Source organism: Solanum tuberosum, unplaced genomic scaffold (assembly GCF_000226075.1).
Source record: "Solanum tuberosum cultivar DM 1-3 516 R44 unplaced genomic scaffold, SolTub_3.0 scf00309, whole genome shotgun sequence".
NCBI classification, from domain to species: Eukaryota; Viridiplantae; Streptophyta; class Magnoliopsida; order Solanales; family Solanaceae; genus Solanum; species Solanum tuberosum.
Window position 1 is genome coordinate 725849 of NW_006239232.1, and position 15281 is coordinate 741129.

Here is a 15281-nt window from a genome sequence, read left to right on the forward strand (position 1 = left end):
TAATTAAAGTAATCAAATCCTAATCCTGTTGGAATTGGACTTGGCCCAACACCTTCAGCTTAGTATTTTGGAAAATAAAAAGACTAATAAAACACTTTTAGAATAAAACACTTAAAAAGGATGTTTGGATTGACGTATTTTTAGTGACACTTTTTTCTTTAGGTTTGGATAACACAAAAAGAAAGTCTTTTAAGTACTTTTTTTAAAGTCAAAGAACACAAAAAAAAAGCCAAAAGTTAGTTACCAACTTATGACTTTTGGCTTTTAACTTATAAGTCACTTTAAAAAAGTCAATCCAAACACCTCCTTAAAAACATCTTCTTTGAGGAAAACATTCTCGAGGAAAACGTGTTGTGACACTTATGTGCATTTCAGTATCATCATCGAGGTTCCAAGGTATACTTTTTCTTGTTAATGAGCCTCTTCTTAAGAAGCAACACTAAATAATTGATATTTCACTTTGTGGTAAAAGAAATCAATTTCTTTGTTCATATATATTGAATGTGAGCTTACTAGCCATGTGAGAGCAGTTGAGAGAAGAATCGAGAATAGAGGAGATACAGAGGAAAAATTGAATTAACCGACTTACTTGATCAAATGAGAAAAGGTCCCTATTTATACATCTTCTGACTAATTAACTAACTTTTAATTAGCATTGTAACTAACTAATGACATATTAACAAACTCAACTAACTACAACTAATTACACATTGCATTCATTCTAACACTCCCCCTCAAGTTGGATGGTGGAAAATGTCCAGCATTCCTAATTTGAACAACATGTCATTGTGTAATTGCTTTCCCAATGCCTTGGTGAAAATATCTGCCACTTATTCTCTGCTTGCTATGTATCCAGTCTTAACTAATCCCTCTTGCATCCTTTCTCTGATGAAATGACAATCGATCTCTATATGTTTTGTTCGTTCATGATACATGGGATTTGACGCAATTTGAATTGCTGCTTTATTATCACAGTGTAACTCCATCGGCAACTCAACTTGAGCTCCAAGTTCTTGCAATAATCCTTGTAGCCACACCAGCTCTGCTACAGTTGTTGCCATACTCCTATATTCAGCTTCAGCTGAACTCCTTGAGACTGTGTTCTGTTTTTTTGACTTCCAAGAAACCAAAGATTCACCAATCTTAATACCATAACCTGTTACAGACTTTCTAGATAACACACATGATGCCCAATCAGCATCACAATAAGCATTGATCTTTCCTGACTTCTTGCTGCTCATCAATAGTCCTAAGCTTGGTAGCGCAATAACACACCGTACAGTCACTATTTTCACCATAGGGGAGAAGGTATCATGGTAGTCCAAACCTTCTTGTTGAGTAAACCCCTTAGCAACCAGTCTGGCCTTATATCTTTCAACACTGCCATCAGCTTTGTACTTAACCTTATACACCCACTTGCAACCAATAGGTAATTTTCCTGGAGGCAAATCAACAACCTCCCACGTATGATTGTCAGTGAGTGCTTGAATCTCTTGGTCCATAGCCAAAATCCAATTACTATTTTTGGAAGCCTGGTCAAAAGATGAAGGTTCTGAAATAGAAGAGGAAAATGTGGAAAGATAAGATTTATAAGAAGGTGTGATATTAGAGTAGGACATGGAAGTAGAAATAGGATGAGGTGTTTTGAAAGTAGTGACATAGTCAGTATGCCAGATGGGTGGTTTGGTGGATCTAGAAGATTTTCTTTGAGGAACTTCAGGAAATGGAGGTGGAAGATAAGGAGATAGAGGTGATGGAGAGGGAGGAACTGAGGGTGGAGGAATGGTATGTAAATTGATGTATTGAGGATCAGGTGTGAGAAGAGGACTGCTGGGTTGAGGGTCTGAAAAAAAAGCAGGAAAACAGTCATCTGCAGGATTAGGGAATGCTGATAAAGGGACTGGAAAAGTGGAAGTATGAGAAGGAGGTTGAGCATCTAGAAAATTATGTTTGGGATGTTTAAATGGAAAGACATCCTCCTTAAAGGATACATCCCTATTGACAAAAAAAGAACCTGTGGCAATATTGTAAAGTTTGTAACCTTTTTGTGTATCAGAATAGCCCACAGAAGGAATTGCCTTGGGGGAAAATTTGTCAGTGGTGACTGGTTTGGTGGCATAACATAAGCAGCCAAAAACTCGCAAATAGTGTAGTTTGGGCACTTGTTTATGAAAGACTTCATAAGGAGATTTTCCTCCCAAAACAGATGAGGGAAGTCTATTTATAAGAAAGGTGGCTGTAAGTACACACTCCCCCCAAAACTTTAAGGGTGCATGAGCCTGGAACCTGAGTGCCCTTGCCATTTCAAGAAGATGTCTATGCTTTCTTTCCGCAATGTCATTTTGTTGCGGTGTGTGGACACAAGTACTCTGGTGAATGATACCAAGAGAAGTAAAAAGAGTGTGACATTGTGAATTAAAAAATTCAAGACCATTATCTGATCGAACAGTTTTAATAGAAGCTGAAAACTAATTTTTGATGAGATTAATAAAGGTTGTGATAAAAGTCACAACTTCACTTTTGTATCTCAACAAGAAAATCCAAGTCATTCTAGAATAGTCATCAACAATGGTAAGAAAAAACCTATGACCATTATAAGTGCATTGCTTATAAGGTCCCCAAACATCCTTATGTAGAATTTCAAAAGGGGATACAGTTTTCTTAGTGCTAGAAGGGAAAGGGAATCTAGTTTGTCTTGCAAGAGGACACACAGGACATGAATGAAAAACTTTATTCTGCAATTGAGGCCTTAGTGAGTCTATTTTGTGTAGCACTGTAATAGGGGCATGATCGAGTCTCATATGCCAGATGGAAATGTCTGTTGGAGAAGATGGGCAAAAAACAGAATGAATGTTTGAGAATGCAGTGGCAGGTGATGGTGGCTTTGGCTGCTTGGTAGGTGGGAGCATGTAAAGGCCTCCTTCTTCCTTACCAATCCCCCTCACCTTGCCAGTGCAAAGGTCATGAAAAAGACAAAAATGAGGATAGAAAGAAACACAACAATTGAGTTCTTTAGTAAGTTTGGAAATGGACAAAAGATTGTAAGAAAATTGTGGAATATGAAGGACTCTCTGAATGTTATAATGGTCAAATAAGGTTGCAGAACCAATGTGAGTAACTTCTGCGGTTTGACCATTTGGAAGATACACATTGCTGGAATTGGAAGGGATAACTTTGGGATTTAGTAATGTATTCAAACTATGGACCATATGATCAGTTGCACCAGTGTCTACAATCCAAGGAGTTGCATCATTACCTGCAGCAAAACAACTAATAGATGTACTGAATGTATAAGGAGAAATAGAAGGGTTACCTGCCATGTTAGCAACATGATTTTGAGGTAAGGAATCTTTGTCAATCATTTTCAGCAGATGGTTATACTGATCAGCAGTAAATGTTGGCACAGTAGGAAAAGAAGCAGATTCAGGAGCATTGTTTTCAGAAAAATTGACATTGTTGACTTGAGACCTTCTACTACCCCCATAGTTCTGCATTTTGTCATTGCCATGATCCTGACCTTTGAAGCCTCTATCATCCACATTTTTCTTCTTTGTGAACTTGTAATTCTGAGGATATCCAATCAATCTGTAGCAATTGGCTCTTGTGTGGTTTCTCAGATGGCAATGATCACAATATAACCCTGTGTTCTGGTTAAATTTGTTATTGTGTATCGAGGCTAAAACAGTGGAATCATTGACATCCAATTTCTGCAAAGGTAGGACACAATTTGATATTAAGCTAGACTGAATTTTCTGACTTTCATCCTGCATGATCATATTGTAAGCTTGGTTGAGACTTGGGCTTGGAACTATCATGAGTATCTGACTTCTCGACTGAGCAAAGCTATTGTTCAATCCCATTAAAAACTGCATGAGCTTTTGTCTCTCCATATGTTCTGCATATACTCGATACTTATCACATTCACATGCTGGCAGGGGAACTAAAGACACATACTCATCCCATAGATTCCTCAACTTTGAGTAGTATTCAGAAACAGTAAAGGTTCCTTGACATATTGTACTAATCTCTCGATGAATTTGGTTTATCCTAGTAAGATTTCGTTTGTCAAATCTCTCCTGTAAATCCTTCCAAACGTTATGTGCATTATACGAAAACATTAAGCCATTTGCTAGTTCCTTCGAGACTGAATTAGTTATCCATGATAGCACAAAAGCATTACACCTATCCCATTCATGTATGAGATCACCTTTATAATGATCTCTACGGCATTTTCCATCAATAAACCCAATTTTATTTTTAGCCAACAATGCTACTTTCATCGAATTACTCCATCCAGTATAATTCTCAATACCAGTAATCTGTTGAGGAATTAAAATGCTACCTGGTGTATCTGATGGATGCAGATACAAAGGATTTCTGGGGTGAATATCTGTGAATCTCTCGATCTGTTCTGGAATTGAGGTATTCCTCTCCTGATTCGAAGTTTCTGTAGAATCAACTCCAGCTCCAGCTCCGTTCGCCATTATCAAATCGAATCGGTGAATGAATTTATGATTTTCTGGTGAATTAGTGTTTTTCCAGTGAGTGAATTATGTCGGTGACCAACTGATCTTCCAATTCTCGAATTGTGCGGAAGAAAAAAACTCTCTAGAACAGCTAGAATTTCATCGGAACCTACAACTTTGATACCATATTGAATGTGAGCTTACTAGCCATGTGAGAGCAGTTGAGAGAAGAATCGAGAATAGAGGAGATACAGAGGAAAAATTGAATTAACCGACTTACATGATCAAATGAGAAAAGGTCCCTATTTATACATCTTCTGACTAATTAACTAACTTTTAATTAGCATTGTAACTAACTAATGACATATTAACAAACTCAACTAACTACAACTAATTACACATTGCATTCATTCTAACAATATACTTGTCATTCATTTCATGCTTTCCTCCCTTTGCTCCATTTTGTTAAAGCTTATAGACCTTAGAGGACTAAGTATGTATATATTTGTATGCTTTCCTCCCTTTGCGCCTTTTCGTTAAAGCTTATAGACCTTAGAGTTTTTTTGTGTTTTTTGCTTTTGATAGCACTGAATTAAAGAAAATAAGAAATACTCAACACCAGAGTTAATAAGTGTATAACAAACATGACAAGGGAGAAACTGAAGCACAGATTATAAACTAGCAAAAGTAATAATTTAAATTCAGGACTTCAAACAAAAAAGAAAAAACTTAACAATCAAATTCTGAGACAGAGACTAATTTTACAATATCACAAGTACTCCAGGATTTTTCACTACCAGTTTGCAATGCCAAGGAGGCCTTTTCCTTTCAGTTTTTCGTCGTGTTCCAATGCTCCTCCCTGTTGATGATTTAAACAATCATTTAGTGATAAAACATTGGAGGAACTCCAACCTCAGTTATGCCTTCAAGCATTTGCATCACTATTTTCATTGAAGGTCTAACAGTTGGATCAGGATGGACACACCACAATCCCGCCTTGACGAATCGTTCAAGTCTTTTAATATCATTCAATATTTCAGGATCACTCCTTGCAAGTTTGTCAATTCTACCACTTCTCACACAGCCTGAAACCCAATTTACATGCAATAAATCATCACCTTCATCGTCTTCGCTCTCTTCCTCTACCCTGCTAAGCTCAATATGCCTTCTACCACATGTGATCTCTAGTAACATTACACCAAAACTAAAAATGTCAACTTTGGGTGTTATTGGAGCATTCTTTAGCCATTCTGGTGCTAAATATCCCACTGTCCCTCTTGCACAAGTATCTGTTCTTGTTTGATCCTTCTTCAAGAGTTTCGATAGCCCAAAATCTGAAATCTTGGCATTGTATTTGCTGTCAAGAAGTACATTTTGAGGCTTTATGTCACAGTGGATGATTGGAGAATCACATTCTTCATGTAAGTAAAGCAGTCCTCTTGCAATTCCTGATGCCATTTCAGTTCTGTGACTCCAAGTAGGCAGTATTTCTTCCTTGAACAAAAAATCTGATAAAGCTCCGTTCTTCATCAACTCGTAAACCAAAATGAAATGATTATCCTCAATGCAAAATCCTAATAGTTTTACCAAATTCTTGTGATGAGTTCTGCCTATGATTTTTAGCTCTGTCATGAATACGTTCTCACTTGGCTCTGCAACGTCTTTCATCAGCTTCACTGCAATCTCTACTTGAACATCCTTTAACTTTAGATTACCATAGTAAACTTTTGCAGAAGCTCCTTTTCCAAGTTGCTTGCTGAAGCCATTTGTAATTTCATGCAGTTCTTTGTATGTGAACTCGCGGAAATTGATACCTATTCTTGATGAATTTGGATTCCACTCTCGTTTTAAAAGTCTCCAAGGAGCAGGATGATAGTAAAAAGCCAAGGCTCCAAATAGGAAAGTAAGTGAACTGGTAGTTATAAGGCCAGCAGTGAGATGGGCTCTGGTGTTGGATTTCTTTTTTGTTGATATGTCATCTTTAACTGACTTAATAGGCACCTTGATGAAGGAAACACTACCTGTGGTCATAGAAATTCTACGGGCGTTGAGTATAGGAGTACGCCTCTTGTGACATTCCCTATTGATTAGAGAAGCAGCCATGGCATAACAATCTTCCATGATAACTTTCTTGCATTCCTCCTCGTCAACATCACGATAAATTTCATAATCCCCAACCTCATTGTAAGGCATGTCACTATTCTGAATAGCCTCTATTGTGAAATTTCCGCTAGATAGATGACCTGCACAGAAGTTGATCATTGTCTCTGGATGACAACCTTTGGTAGGATTACTTGGATCCAAGAAGACATACCCCGGAAGACAGTCACAATTTACAGTTTCATTATCATTTGAGCTGCAGAATCCATAAGCCCCACAAACAGCATTAACCATACATGGCTCTGAAGGGATCTTCAAAACTCTAATCCAATTGCTACCATTAGTCTTATGATAAGCATACTGCTGGAAGTTGCCAAAACTGTCTATAGTTGCACGGTGGTAGTAGTCTTCAACTGGGGTTGGCACATTCAATGGAAAAGAAAAAATTGTGTTATTGTTATCTTTCACAAGGTACAAAGATGCATTCCTCTGGTCGAAAACTAAATTCACTTCACGGTTTCCTTCATCATCTAAACTACTCAGCCAATATCCTGTATCCCCAAAATGATAAGCAGATAGTACCAATTTTCCATCAAGTTGCATTTCTAGCATGAAATTCCCTTTAGAGTACTTGGAATTCCCATCTGAAATAGAATTAGAATAGAGCTTTCCTGCTGATGATAAAGTCTGTCCTGGCAAAAGTGTATCAGTGGGAGATTTAAAGCTTTCCCAAACTTTATTTGAACTTGAGTCTCTCAACACAAGATTTCCATCATCTTGCATGGTTCCCAACCTTGCAGACTCATTGTAAATCTGTTGAACTGTGCCATTAGCATAGTTGAGCACAAGCTGACCACCATTTGTTAGACTAATAGTTGATCTGATTTCAGCTGGATTGTCGCGATTTGCTGACCAGACAAGTGTTGTTTCCTGGATTTTGTTGAACCAAATTCCTACTAGGAAAAGAGTATCTGAAACAGGATAAAATCCGAAGGCAAAGTCCCCAGACAAGGATAACAAAGAAACATTTTCTCCAGCAGTGAAAGTAGAACCTATGCTAATATTTGGATTATTTTGGCCATTTGACTGATGATGAAGGACTAGGAGGAGGAATGCAAGAAGATTAAGAGATATTCTCATCTTGTATGAAATCAGAAGGCCTTGGTTTAGACAATAGGAAGTAACAAATGATTTCATATACACAATGGCTCACTATATTTCTTGGTCTAACCAGAAATTGTTTGTACTATCAAAGCCATCAACTTTGACACTTGAACTTTGGTCTTTTTTCTAAAAAACTCTCTTTGACTATTAGCTAGTGGTGGACTAGAGAATTGGTCATGATAACGCCTTTTTCTGTCTATCTATTATTAATGGTGAAAAGAATGATTGAAAACAACACAAGAGTTGATAATTTGATTTTGATGACTTAAGTTTATACATATAAAGACGGAATTGAAAATTCAACTTATGATATATACACATACCTGGTTCATTTTTCCCTCAATGAATATGTGGGGAAGGTGTTCAGCTTCTGACTGATGTTGACATGTTACCAAAATCACATTGATTGGAACTTTGACAACTTCTTCATGCTTCATAGTAAGTAGAACTCTAACTAAAGAGAGAAAGGATTTCATGGCCAAAGATAGAACAGTTCATTAACAGTTTCTCGAAAAACAGTTTCAAGAAACACCATGGAGATGCAAAATAATTCATAGTGCTTCGTGTATAAGAATTTATACTAATGCTTCTCCAATATTGGACTAATCGATGACCCATTTTCTGCTTGAAAATGAAGTGATTGCTTATTACCGTGAACTTGAACACAAGCATTAGTGACATTATAAAATACTCTTCAGAAGGAAAAGTGTAACTCACTTGAGAGAAAAAAACACTAACTTTTGCACCAGAGAACTATGAGAAAAAACAATGAAATTTAACCAGGTCTAATGATTAATAAAACAGAATGACACTTAATTGTTGGAAAAATTACAAGATAATACAGAAAATGGCTCATATAGTTGTATCAACCATAGGAGGAACACCTAGTTCTATAGTTCCTTCCAACATCTGAACAAGCTTTGCTGCAGATGGTCGAAGATTCGGCTCAGGACACAAGCACCATAGGCCAACCATAGTCATTCTCTCAAAATTGTGAAAATGTAACATAATTTCTTCATCAAGACTAGCAACAGCTCTCAGCTTCTCGTTTCTCACACAATGAAGAACCCAATCGACTAAGATCAACTCGGGTTCTTCATTTTCTTGGCCGATTGGGTTCAAGTCCATGTGCCTTTGGCAGAAAATAATCTCAAGCAGCAAAACACCAAAACTGTAGATGTCAACTTTGGTTGTCACGGGCACATTTTTTAGCCATTCTGGTGCCATATAACCCATGGTTCCTCTAAAATTCGTGTTTGTTCGCGTCTGGTCTTTCATAAGAAGCTTTGCAAGACCAAAATCAGCAATTTTTGCAGAGTAGTTCTTGTCAAGAAGGATATTCTGTGGCTTAATGTCGCAATGAATGATCTGGTTCTCACACTCTTCATGCAAGTATAACAGGCCTCTGGCAATGTCAAGTACTATGTCACTTCTTAGCTTCCAGCTTGGTTTTTGTCCATCGCGAAAGACAATATTTGACACGGCCCCATTTTTCATTAATTCATAAACAACAAGCCTGTTGCTTTTTTCATTGCAGAAGCCTATCAAATGAACCAGATTTTTGTGATGTGTTAGGCCTATCACCCTTACTTCTGCCAAAAATTCTTTATCATCACCTTGTTCAATTCCATTTCCTAATTTCTTCACAGCAACTTCAACTTCTTCATCCTCTAACTTGAGAATTCCGCTATAAACAGCACCAGAAGCTCCTTGGCCTAATTTATTCTTGAAACCGTTGGTGGCTTCGTGCAGCTGCTGGAACAAAAATGCCCTTAAATTCATCTCAATTGCCTTTCTTTTTGGAGGGGTTTTGGCATCTCTATGTTTCTTCACAAAAGGGTGATAATATATAGCAATTGCTGCAAAAAGCGGAGCGAGTACTGAACATACTGTCACACCTGCTACCAAAACACCCTTTGAAATAGAGTGCTTTTTGTTTTGAGTTATCGAAGAGTTGCTAATTTTAAGAAATGCAACCATGTTATTTGTATCAGGATTAATACTTCTGGCATTCTGTATAGGCATCCTCTTCTTGAAACATGTTGAATCATTAAACACAGCTGCCTCACAAAGACAATCATTCAACACTTCCTGCCTGCAAAGCTCCTCTGTAGTATCAAATACCCTTTCTAGTTCAGCATACATCCTATTAGGGAAATCAGCATTAGAGATCCTTTCAACATAGACATCCGAAAGGGAAGAATTCGGATCACAAAAATCTTTCATCTCATTCGGATAACATCCTTTAGATGGAGTGTACTGATCCCTTGGAGAATAGCCTGGCAAGCAACTACAATTGGCTTCCTTATTGTCTGGTGATTGGCAAAAGCCATATACACCACAAATGTTATTCACAATACAAGGCTTCACGATAACTTGCAGTGCAACATTCCAACCGCTCCCATTTACTTTTCTGTGGAAGAGCTGTTGGAAATCTCCTTTATCAGTGATCATAGCTCTGTGGTAATAATCTCGAACTGAATCAGGCAACTTCTCTGTCAATGTCATGTTGGATATGATAGAGCTTCCATTTGTAATGAGCAAAGTATCACTGGTGTTGTCGAAGACCAGTCTTACATTCTTATTGTTTTCAGTTATAGAATTCCAGTAGCCAATATCAGCAGTTCTATATGCAGACAAGACCACATTCCCATCAGTCTGCATCAGTAGTCTATACTTCCCCGTCGAGTAATCTACTGTCCCATTGGCACTGGAAAACAGCGCCTGCCCCATATCAAGATATTGACCAGGCAAAATTGTATCTGTTGGGAAATCAAAGCTTTCCCACAAGACACCTGAGGATGAATTTTTCAGGACAAAATTTCCATCATCTTGCATAGTATCATGACTAGTGCCTGTGCCATTGTACAAAACAAACTCTCTCCCATTAGTATCTTTCAACACGAGGCGTCCACTCAACGTTAGATTAACCTTTGATCCAGCATGAACTGGATCATCACGATTGGCTGACCAAACGAGAGTGTTATCGGGGATTTTATCAAACCATATTCCAACAAGGAATAGTCCAGTACTGTTAAGATGGTAGAAACCAAAAGCAAAATCTCCAGAGGATGAAAGCCAGTGTGAAGATTCAGTTCCAGCTGTGATATTGGAACCAAGAGGGACAATATTTGTAGTTTCTTGACAGAAAGAGCTAATAAATGCAAGATAAATTGAGACAAACCATAACAGGATTTTCCAAGAAACCATTGTTGGAATCTTATGGAAAATACTTTATTCTTTTTGAGATATTATAACTTAGATACAAATGGAGAATTAAAATCTTTTAGTCAAAAGGCCATGATTCAAAGACTTGCATAATATAATGCAGAAGGCTATGATTATGAGGTCACTGGAATGTGTGGAATTCTTTTCATTTGTCTTGCAATATAAGTCACATTCTTATTACGCCTCTACCCCAATTTATGTGGCACCATTTTACTAACACAAAATTTAAGAAAAAAGGGTGACTTTGGAAATTTTTGGTCTAAAACAAATCTTAGATATTTATGTGACTATAAATCATTTTACCATTGGTAAAAGAGAAATTTTAAAGTTAAATTCTTCTTACTATTGAAAGATGACATTCTTTTGGAATGGATTAAAAAGTAAAGTCTGCCACGTAAATTGGGACAGACGGATTACATTATCTAGAAAGAGTCTATATAGATTGTGGTAAGCCAAGTCATGAAAATGACAGGAAGATTTCTATGCACCATGTAAATTGGGAGTTGGTCCAAAATGAGTACTTGATATAAGACTAGTCTTCTTCTTTATATGCATGCACCTGACTAGTCTTCTTCTTTTATACTTTTTCTAAAGATAATTGCAGTAAACATGAACAATTTGGGATTCAATTACTTCCATAGCTAAGAATGAGAAACAAGAAACCAGTGAATGAAGCATAAACAAACTACTCCTTCCGTTTCAATTTGTTTGTCTGGTTTTGACTTGACATAGAGTTAAAGAAAAGTAAAGAAAGCTTTTGAATCTTATCAAGTTAAACTAAAAATACGTAGAATGTACCAAAATATCGCTTAATCTTATGGTCTTAAGCATGCCACGTGGAAAGCTAAAAGCAAAGAGTTGCAGAAAAAAGGAAATTTTTTTTTTTTTTTGCAACGGACTACAAAGAAAAGTAAGACAAACGAATTAAAACGGAGGGAGAAAACAAGTTGAGTATCTTTCTAGTGATGATGAAATTTTCCAACCAAGCTTTTTCCTGGAAACTGCAAGTCTTCTAATACTTAAAGTTTTCTTGAAAAATCTTTTTATCTTTCTAGTCATGACCATGACTTTAGTAAACACATGCATTAAATTTATGAAAGTGATCTTCACCAATGAGAGTACTATAGAAGACTGAGTCAATCTTGGCAGCATGATGAAAAGACATTGATCAAAGCCAAAACCAACAATTAATTGATCTTTGATTGCACTTTAGAATACACATGTGTTGACACTTGAAATTTGATCCAGACTTAAAACAAGGATCAGTTGAACCTAAAATGACTTGTCAAATTGTTGAGTTAATTTCTCAAACGCTCATTCAACTAACACTTTTTATGTATCTCATGAAGTTAGACAACTTTGTTTAATAACACAAAAATTAATCAACTTTGTTTTGTAATCAAAAAGTCACTCAACCATTCTTAAAATTAGCTTTTAAAAAATTTCACCATCGGAAATATAACTTGAATTGGTTAAGTGACTTGTTGGTGAAATAGCAATAGTTGAGTGACTTCGTAGCAGTAATTCAAACTTTAACTCGAGAAAACTTGATGCTGCACCAAGAGAATAATTTGAAAAAGAATTCATTGGTGCTAATTTGGTAACTCATCACACATATATGCGAATATTATTGATTAACATAGAAATACGCGTGCAACGCACTAGTCCAACAATGGGTTTCTTTCAAAGAAATTTGTTGGCCGGAGCTCAAAAGCATCATAGATTGTTGGCATTATAGGATAATCTTCTTGGCAAGGTACATGATGAAATCCAAGTGTGTACCAAAGCACAATATCCTTCTTTTCAATTGATCTATTCCTGCATACATTAAATTTTTATACTATTAGTAGCAAGTATTTTTCAGGTTAGTAATCCCATATTTTAACGATGGTGCGTGTAGTTATCTTTAGATGAATTGATAGTGTAACTATTATAGCATGTACCTTATCTTATTCTTCAGTTTACTATTTTTTCGATCTTTTTTATGAACTGTTACGTGTAGCTGTTTCATATGAAAGGCATGCTTAATATCTAGTGACAAGAGAAGATTTTACCTTCCACTCCAGACTGTGAGTCCATCATCACCATGACTTCTATCAGCATAAAACCCAGCAGCCCATCTTTCTGACTTGTTGTAAGGAGTCACCCACAATTGATACTTAGTATAAGCTGCTCTAATTTGAGGGTAATCATCATCTGTTAACAAAGACATAGATGGTCTACTAGGAATTAGCTTATAACCTACATCATTACCAACTTTACTCTTTTTTTCAGTGTTAACAAACAACAATTCAGCTGCTTCTATCCCAAGTTGTGTCCTGCCTTCAGATTCTGTTTTCATAGTTTCTTTAACAACACTCCAATAACTCTTCCTTGGTGACATTTTCTGATCTTTCACTCTTGTAGTTTTCAGTTTGGCTTTCAAGAATGAATTTTTACTACCATCCACATCAAGATCAATGCGATACGTAAGGAAATGATCATGGTTCACTGCAATTGTGTTTTCTGCCACAAGAGTACCGTAAACATCCTGATTTATTTGATCGTGGTTCGTGTATTTCACAGCCTTCATCTCCATAATCCCTGTTAGACTTGCCTTCGCCAACGAAAAAGGAAAAATGTAAGACAAAAGATTAAGGTGATTTTGATTGACTAGCTATAGTATCTTATAATTTCTTACTCCAACTTTAATGGATCCACTTTGTTTGAACTCCCAATCAAGTATATAGTCATAATTTCCAACTGTTGTTACCATTCTGATCACCAAATTAACTTCTTTCTGTCCCTTGGTGTTCTACAAAAGCCATAGAGTTAATTATGTTAATAGAGTGATCACAATTTACTAGAGAAATCGAAAAGTTAGAGGCCTACTAATGTTCCAGGTACTCCAATTTCTGTATGCCTCCATGCAGCATCACCAGCATATCGTTCAAAAATGCAAATAGCTCGAGGGACTTGTACTACTTGACCTACTGAATCAGCCATGTAACCATCCATATACACCGCATTGTTTGGACAGTCCAACGACTGGACAAGGGTGCTAGCCGATCTCCCAAAACCAAATTCACCAACATCCATAAATGTCCTGTAGTACCATTCAAACGTAGGATCCATGTAAGGCACGAATATCTCAGAGACATGACCTTTATAGAGTACACGTCGATATTCATTTCTCACAGCATCGAATATAGAAGCTGTAGATATGATCATCCCTGCTCTAGTATTGAATCCAACATGAAGTTTCCAATTAGCCCAACTAACTTCATGACCTTGGATGTTTATCCTGAAGGATCCTGTTTCATTGCAAGTAACTGATCCCTGGCTCGACGAATTGAAATCAGCATCTTTTGCTTCAGGCAATGGGGATCTGAATCTATCCAAATACTTAATAATCTTCATTGATTCAACATCTACTAGTATAGTTATTCCTTCAATAGGCCTTGCCCAAAAGTTAGTAGTTCCTCCAAGATAAAAACATGGAACACTAAGAACTCTAATGGTCTTTACCTGACCAAACCATCCAACTGATAGTGGTATGCAGCTGACTTCAGATATATTCAATCCCCTCCGCGAAATCGATTCTTGAAATTTAGGATTACTCAATGGCAGGATGCTAGACTGTATAAGTTCATTGAGAGTAAAAGGAGGAAAGCCATGACCTAAGTACAACTTTTGTGATATGATAGAGCTAGTAACCAAGTCTAGTGTGAGTTCATGTGACTCACCATTAGCGCGAACTACTACCCTGGCTCGACGATAAGGAAAAGAGGCATTTTGTAATTTATGAGAGGAAAGCCAATGCAGGACATCATTCTTTTCTGGTTCATCAAGATCTACATAATGAAATGTTACATTTGAAAGGTGGGATTTTTGGATAATGACTCTAATTTTGTTGATTTCATCAGGATTAAGAGGGTCTAAAGGATGACATTGACAGTAAATAGAAAAGAACAAGAAGAAAAATGCAACAGAAATGTGTAATACTTTTATCAGTTCCATCAAGAAGTAGTGCTCTCAATTCATATGATGTTTCCACCTATATATAGCACTAGTCTCTGGAACGTGCGTTTTCACGCTTAGCCCTTATTATTATTATTAAATTTTTTATATATTTTAAGGTTGAGTAACAAAATAGAAAATGTTGAAATCAACAATGGACTATAAGAGGCTACAATCTACATCTACTCAAAAGGTTGAAATTTTCTGAAGAAGCTAAGCCTCGGGAAAAAAAAACCACATATGGTTAAAAAGACAGTATTTTTACCATTTATATTTTATTCGTTCATTAAATAATATAAAATATAATAGATGATTTATTCGAGC

At 36.6% G+C, this 15281-nt stretch overlaps 4 protein-coding genes across 4 annotated transcripts; all 4 read right to left on the reverse strand.

Moving 5' to 3' along the window:
• Positions 1–830: 830 nt before the first annotated feature.
• LOC107063125 (uncharacterized) lies at positions 831–4484 on the reverse strand. Its single transcript, XM_015314584.1, has 2 exons — positions 2655–4484; positions 831–2369 (listed from the first exon to the last, which is right to left on the reverse strand). The coding sequence occupies exons 1-2, from the start codon at positions 4482–4484 to the stop codon at positions 831–833; spliced, it is 3369 nt and encodes a 1122-aa protein (XP_015170070.1).
• Positions 4485–5348: 864 nt separating this feature from the next.
• On the reverse strand, positions 5349–7706 carry LOC102596150 (G-type lectin S-receptor-like serine/threonine-protein kinase RLK1). Its single transcript, XM_006359864.2, has one exon. It carries the CDS (start codon positions 7704–7706, stop codon positions 5349–5351), a length of 2358 nt encoding a protein of 785 aa, XP_006359926.1.
• Positions 7707–8499: 793 nt separating this feature from the next.
• On the reverse strand, positions 8500–11060 carry LOC107063133 (G-type lectin S-receptor-like serine/threonine-protein kinase RLK1). Its single transcript, XM_015314592.1, has one exon. The coding sequence runs from the start codon at positions 10938–10940 to the stop codon at positions 8583–8585; it is 2358 nt and encodes a 785-aa protein (XP_015170078.1). The 5' UTR covers positions 10941–11060; the 3' UTR covers positions 8500–8582.
• A 1400-nt stretch (positions 11061–12460) lies between these two features.
• On the reverse strand, positions 12461–14995 carry LOC102600413 (primary amine oxidase-like). Its single transcript, XM_015314593.1, has 4 exons — positions 13830–14995; positions 13639–13752; positions 13013–13554; positions 12461–12776 (listed from the first exon to the last, which is right to left on the reverse strand). The coding sequence occupies exons 1-4, from the start codon at positions 14955–14957 to the stop codon at positions 12620–12622; spliced, it is 1941 nt and encodes a 646-aa protein (XP_015170079.1). The 5' UTR covers positions 14958–14995; the 3' UTR covers positions 12461–12619.
• Between the last annotated feature and the right edge of the window lie 286 nt (positions 14996–15281).

What these genes read in the sequence shown, in the direction of transcription:
- LOC107063133 (XM_015314592.1), bottom strand. Translation starts at nt 10,940, where the DNA reads ATGGTTTCTTGGAAAATCCTGTTATGGTTTGTCTCAATTTATCTTGCA.
- LOC107063125 (XM_015314584.1), bottom strand. Translation starts at nt 4,484, where the DNA reads ATGGCGAACGGAGCTGGAGCTGGAGTTGATTCTACAGAAACTTCGAAT. An exon ending in CTTCTAGCACTAAGAAAACT is followed by an intron (nt 2,370 to 2,654) that starts GTATCCCCTTTT and finishes ATCATTCACCAG; the next exon opens with AGTACTTGTGTCCACACACC.
- LOC102596150 (XM_006359864.2), bottom strand. Translation starts at nt 7,706, where the DNA reads ATGAGAATATCTCTTAATCTTCTTGCATTCCTCCTCCTAGTCCTTCAT.
- LOC102600413 (XM_015314593.1), bottom strand. Translation starts at nt 14,957, where the DNA reads ATGGAACTGATAAAAGTATTACACATTTCTGTTGCATTTTTCTTCTTG. An exon ending in TTGGAGTACCTGGAACATTA is followed by an intron (nt 13,753 to 13,829) that starts GTAGGCCTCTAA and finishes TGGCTTTTGTAG; the next exon opens with AACACCAAGGGACAGAAAGA. An exon ending in CTCACAGTCTGGAGTGGAAG is followed by an intron (nt 12,777 to 13,012) that starts GTAAAATCTTCT and finishes TAATGTATGCAG; the next exon opens with GAATAGATCAATTGAAAAGA.